This window comes from Sorex fumeus, unplaced genomic scaffold (genome assembly GCF_029834395.1).
Source record: "Sorex fumeus unplaced genomic scaffold, SorFum_2.1 ptg000037l, whole genome shotgun sequence".
Lineage (NCBI taxonomy): Eukaryota > Metazoa > Chordata > Mammalia > Eulipotyphla > Soricidae > Sorex > Sorex fumeus.
Window position 1 is genome coordinate 2,503,177 of NW_026606094.1, and position 6,000 is coordinate 2,509,176.

Here is a 6,000-nt window from a genome sequence, read left to right on the forward strand (position 1 = left end):
AACTTCCCACACTGCAATTTGCCATTGGTCAGTTTTTCGCTGCAGACAAGGCTTCTAAGCCTGGCACAAAACTGCCTGCAGTCCACCCCTAATCCTTTCTTGGAGGGCACCCTCCTCCCATCCCCTGCCTTTTGGTCACAGCAAAGCAGCAGTATAAGCTCCTCTGTCCCAGAGCAGCCTTTAACGAACCTCCTCCCTGACTCAACTGAGCACCTCCCCACCCCCACCGGCACCCCAGCACCAAATGATGTCATTTACCACAATAGCAGCCTCGGGGCAAGACAGGGAGTTCCATCTAATCTTTCTACAATTCAATTACAGTCCACTTCACTTTCTTACAATTTCACCCTGGGCGGCCCTACCCTCCACATACAAAGTTAAGACCCTGAAGTTAAAGAATCAGTACCGGATGTGGTAGAACAGAGGCAGAATATGTGTCCCCAAAGACATGGCCCAGCTCTGCCTCATAGCACCAATGGAAGTGATGGAAATGCCTCAGGCAATAGAGCCAGGGAAACAACAGAAAGTGATAGAGCATGCAAAAACTGATCCCTGGTAGCAGCATCTCACATCACTCACACACTCACACACACACACACACACACACACACACACTCCCTTTAAGGTAGTCCTGGTAGCCCTCAATACTGCCCCAGTGGTCCTCTAAAAAAAAAAAAAAGAAAGAAAGATGGGCTGGAACCATAGCTCAACAGGCTGAGTGCATGCTTTGCATGTGGTAGGCCAAATTCCATTCCCTAGCACCACACAGTCCCCCAGCGAATACTCAGTGTAATCCCTGAAGAGTCAGGAAGGAGCAACTGAGTACCAATGGGTATGGCCCTAAACACCCGGACCACCGCCTTCCCCTCCCCCCCCAAAAAAAACACCAAAATTTTTTTTTGAATTTTTTTCTTTAATTTTAAAAAGTGCTTTAGGTACATTATCCATTCTTGCAAAACTTCCAATTAAACAGCTATAAAACATGACCAATAATTCAATGTTATGTGTTAATAAGAAGGTCAGCACAAGACATGACCCATAATAAACCCTGGGCTCCACTGTGGGCCGACCATCCCTCTCAAAAGATCTATATGCACGGAAGCCTTCAGCACCAGCAGGAGCAAAAACATATTCAGCCTCATACCACTCCCAGCACACAAATGATGGGCTTTAAAAAAAGTAACTCAAGTCACAGCAAAGGAAAGCTCAGAAAGACTCACTCAGGGCTGCCAATTCCCAACACAGGCCACCAAGTGATGCTTCCCACTGATAGAAGGGAAAAATCAGTGGAAATAAAAGAGCTAAAAGAGGAACCACTGAGAATAACAGATTATTCATGGGTCATTTCAGTATTTCAAAAAAGGTTAAAAGGGGCTGGAGAGATAGCACAGTGGGTAGGGCGTTTGCCTTGCACGTGGCTGACCTGGGTTCGATTCCCAGCATCCCATATGGTCCCCTGAGCACCGCCAGGAGTAACTCCTGAGTGCAGAGCCAGGAGTAATCCCTGTGCATCGCCAGGTGTGACCCAAAAAGCACAAAAAAAAAAAAAAAAAGGTTTAAAATATGTCAACCTTGGAAACTTCCTTCTCATTCTGGATCAATTCCTTTTCTTTCTTTTTTTCCCCTCCTTCGGTTTTTGGCCACACCCTGCAAAAACCAGGGGTTACTCCTGGTTCTGCACTCAGAAATTAATCCTGGCAGTGCCCAGGAGGACCATATGGGATGCTGGGAATGGAACCCCGGTAGGACATGTGCAAGGTAAGTGTCCTTACCTCTCTATCCTATCACTTTGGCCCATTTCTGATCAATTCTGGGTCACATATTATGTTCAAATAAAAGGAAAATGTAAGCTTCAAGGCCCTAAGAAACTTGGTTGGGGACAAAATACTACCTGAGAAGTGAACTCATGAAGATTAAGTGGGGGAGCAGGGAGGAGTCTCAAAATCTAATTCACAGACACATGCCAAAAAACATTTCCACACATATGCCAAAGAGCATTTTAATCCCATAGAAGACAACGATGCAAGGAAATTGTTTTTTTGTTTTTTGTTTTTTTAAACTTTCTACCGCATCAAAGAAACTGTGGGACTTCACAGGTGTCAAAAGAACATTTGCTGTTCCAGATGGATGTCAGAAATGCAGATTATACTGATTATACTACGTTTGCAACTCATCACAGGCAGAAAATCTGACTTTTTTTTTAAAGTGTCAGGTTCCTCGATCTGGGAGGTGTGGGAGGACAACAGAGGGCTGATAACAAGAATTTGTACTACAAAATTACTTAAGTTGGGAGTACTTTTTTTTCTTTTTTGAAATGAAAACTGGCAGGGTTTGGGGGAGTGGTGGAACATGAAATCAGGCGGCATCTTTATAGTGAGGGCCCTGCGCTGGGAATCAGAACACTTGGGCTCCGGTCCTGGCTCTCTCCCAAACCACATGTGACCTTAGGCAAGTCACTGCCTCCTCAAACCCGTCTCCTTATCGGCAAGGGGTGGGGGAATAATAACGATCGCCAAGGTTCCTAAGCCCTAACATTTTTAAGGCTCAACAGCAAGAGCGCGTGCACACGTCAGGAAGCCCCTGCGAGTTTCAGAGATCTGACAACGAAGAGTTGGGCAGAGAATGAGGTGGAGGACCGGAGCGCGAGAAAACTTGGAAGGCACTGAGCGTGGCTGGAAGTAGAAGAGCTTCAAGATGGCCAAGTCCTTCTTTCGAGTTCCGCGAAAGAGCGGGCAGCGGCATCTCGAGAAACGGCGAAGTGCTCGGCAGATGTCAAAAAAAAAAAAAAAGGACCGAAAGCCGGCGGGGGGGGGGGGGAGGTGGGGGAGGTGAAGGAGGGGGTTAACCGGGCGGGCGCGAGCAGGGTGCTAAGTGAATTACCTCAGTTTATCCCCAGCAAGCAATCGATCTAGGCTGGTCAAAATCAGCCAGGAGATCTGAGTGCCGCGACCACGGAAATCCCCGGGACCCCTCCCTGAATCAGGAGCGTCCGGGGGCCGGGCCGGAGTGGGGTGGGGGGGCAACCGTCTAAGGAAAGTGGGGGGGTGGACGCTGAAGAAGAAGGGGGTGGGGGCATCGGGCAGGGGGGTCTGAGGGAGACCATGCAAGCTGGCGGGAAGAGAAGAGAAGTCAGCATCAGACTCCCGCCCCGAGGCAGGCGGGGGGGAGTCCGGGTCCGGGGCCCCGCTCTCACCATCTTGACGATGCCCCGCTGCACGGTGGGCACCGCGGGTCCCCCGGAGGAGCCGCCGCTCTGCGTGGAGGCCATGTGGAGAGAGAGAAAGGCAGTGGGCAAGACGGCCGGCCGGCTAGGAGGAGGTGTCAATGTGGGTGTCGGTGTTGGTGAGTGGCCGCCGCGGCGAGGAGCGAGCGGGCGGGCGACGGGCTGCGGGCGATGGACGGGACGGACGCGCCGGGCGCTCAAAGGAGAGCTGCAGCGGGACTAGGGAGCGAAAGAGGAGACGCGATCGCCGCCGCCGCTGCCGCCGCCACACGTTCTACTCGCCGCGCAAGCGTGCCAGAACGCCACCGCCTTCCGGCCAATCGGCGCCCAGGACCTGCCGGACCTCCAGCCAATAGGCACGCGGCTCGCGGAGCCCCGCCCCCCGGTCCCGAAGCGAGGGGCGAGCTCCAGGAAGCGCTGAGAGAGCCGATTTGCGGTGACAGGGCCGTGCAAGGGGCGGGACTTCCGGGGCAGCCGTAGGAGGGGGTGTCGGGAGGTGTAGTGGCCAGGGAAGGACACGTCAGCATCTGGCCGCGGGGCGCGGGGGGCCATGGGAGCCCCGGGGGCGGGGCCGGCCTCGCCCTCCGGTGTGGCCCCGCCCACCGAGCCCCGCCTCAGGGCGAGCCCACGTGCGACGCGGCCGGCGCGAGCTGCGAGCAGCGGAGCTTGAGGAGGGTCGCGGTCTAGGCTGCGCCGTGACGTGCGACTTTTGCACCTGAGCTCAAGGTGTGAGGAGAACTCGGGGAAAGTTGGCTGTGGACCGCGCCCCCCGAGGTCAGCCCGGACCCAGGAACCTGGCCGCGCATTCTCAGCCTTGCTAGAGCGTTCCTCGCGTCTCTCTGCCCCTGTCAGGCAGGCGCGGGTGAAAGGAGTGAAACCGTCGGGGCGGGCCGTGGGGGGTGACGCGCGCTGCATAGGAGAGGGCGACCCTGATCCCACGCCCCACACCCTGCGCCCGTGCCATGGGAAAAATCCCTGTCCGCGCGCTCCCCAAGGAAGCGGGAGGCCGGCCCGGGGCGAAGTGTGACGTGTGCCACTCCTGAAGGCCCGGTCCCGTTCCCGCCCCTCACCTGGGGACGAGGCGGGGATGGAGGCGGGCGGACCACTCGGTGGACAGGAAGTTTAGTAAAATATTTAAAGACGAATCACACTCATTGAGTGCCCACTACGTGGAGGGCCCACGAAGTGCCCACTTGGGATAATTGATGCACTGTTTGAACCACACCCTGCTGTGGCTTGTGGACCCACTTCTGGGCTCTGCGCTCAGGGATCACAACTGATGGCTCTAGGGGAAACCATATGGGGTGGTGGTGGGGATCGAACCCGGGTTCAAGTGCTGTGCTAGCTATTCGGCCTGGTCTGTAACTCTAGAGCAATAATTCAAAGTTTTTTTGGGGGGTGGTATTGCGGGAGTCCCTAAAACAGTGGTGGAGGGGAAGGAGTACTCTGTTAGAAGGCCTCATGTTTGAATATTGTGTGCCAGAAAACCCTACCTTTGCTGTAAATCATGCTTGCTAAAATAAAATTTAAATAAAATAAAATCTAAACACATTGATTGATGCCAGCCAGTGGCTCCCACTTAAATGTGGCTTAATTAACAAGAATTGCAGTGCAAGAGGGGGTGGGGGGTGTCACCTTGTTATCTGAAACGTTTGTTTGAGTGCCACACCTGGCAGTGCTCAGGACTTAACTCCTGGCTCTGCTCTTAGGGATTAGTTCTGATGGTGCTCTGTGGTGCCAAAGACTGAAGGAGGTAGGCTGAGTGCAAGGCAAGCCCTACCGGCTGTACTGTCTCTTCAGTCCTGAAATGTGTTGTTTTTCTGAGGAGAGAAGAAAGGGGTGGGGGGGGGGAGAATAGTCCCTAAAGCCTCTGACTCTCTTCTGCTTATCCTGGATTCTTCATTATACATCATCACTTGAGCCCTTCTGCTACCACTGTCCTCTTCTGGAATCTATGTCTTCCTTTGAACTGGTCTGGCAAAGCTTCCTCTAGAGCTCTCAGACATCTGCAGGCAGTCACTCACCTAAATACAATAGGAAATTCTGCAGGCTGGTGCCCTTTCTCCTGTTCTCCCAGTTAATTTGGTCTTCAATTCCTTTGTGGCTGGATTTTGTTGTGCTTGCTCTTTAAAAAAATTATTTTAGGCTATCTTTATGAGCAGTTTTAAGTTCACAATACTAAAAAGGTATACAGACCACATGTATTACATGCCCATCACAGGAATCCACTCCCTGTGATTTAACATTCCCCACTAGACTGGTGCTTTTGTTAATATTTGATGAACCTCCTGTGACAAAGTCAGTAGTTTGCATAAGGTTTCACTCTTGGTGTTGCTCATTTATATGAGTTTGAACAAATGTCTAATGACATGTATTCATCATAATTATAGAGTATTTTCACTGCCCTAAAATCTCTCAAGTGAAAGTCCTATATAATGTAAACTAAAAGATACTGATAAAAGATAGAGGTAGAGATAGATATCCCATAACATGGATAGGGAGAATTAATATGGTCAAACTATCCATTCTACCCAAAATAATATAGGGGCCAAAACAATAGCACTGCAAATAGGGCACTTGCTTTGAAAAGAGCCAACCCAGGTTCAATCCCTGGCACCACATATGGGTGCCTGAGCCCACCAGGAGTGATCCCTGAGAATAGAGCCAGGAATAAGCCCAGAGCACAGTCACATGTGACCCTCAAACAAGTAATATATAGATTTAAGCAATTCCAAACAAAACTCTGGTGTCTCTTTTTAAGAAAATCAAAAACAGTT

At 51.6% G+C, this 6,000-nt stretch overlaps 1 protein-coding gene across 1 annotated transcript in view; it reads right to left on the bottom strand.

The window, feature by feature from the left end:
- SND1 (staphylococcal nuclease and tudor domain containing 1) overlaps positions 1–3,514 on the bottom strand; it is a 433,640-nt gene extending 430,126 nt beyond the window's left edge. The window contains exon 1 of the mRNA XM_056118385.1: positions 3,194–3,514. Within this exon, the coding sequence (XP_055974360.1) occupies positions 3,194–3,268 (75 nt within the window). The 5' untranslated portion in view covers positions 3,269–3,514. The remainder of the gene's footprint in view (positions 1–3,193) is intronic.
- Between the last annotated feature and the right edge of the window lie 2,486 nt (positions 3,515–6,000).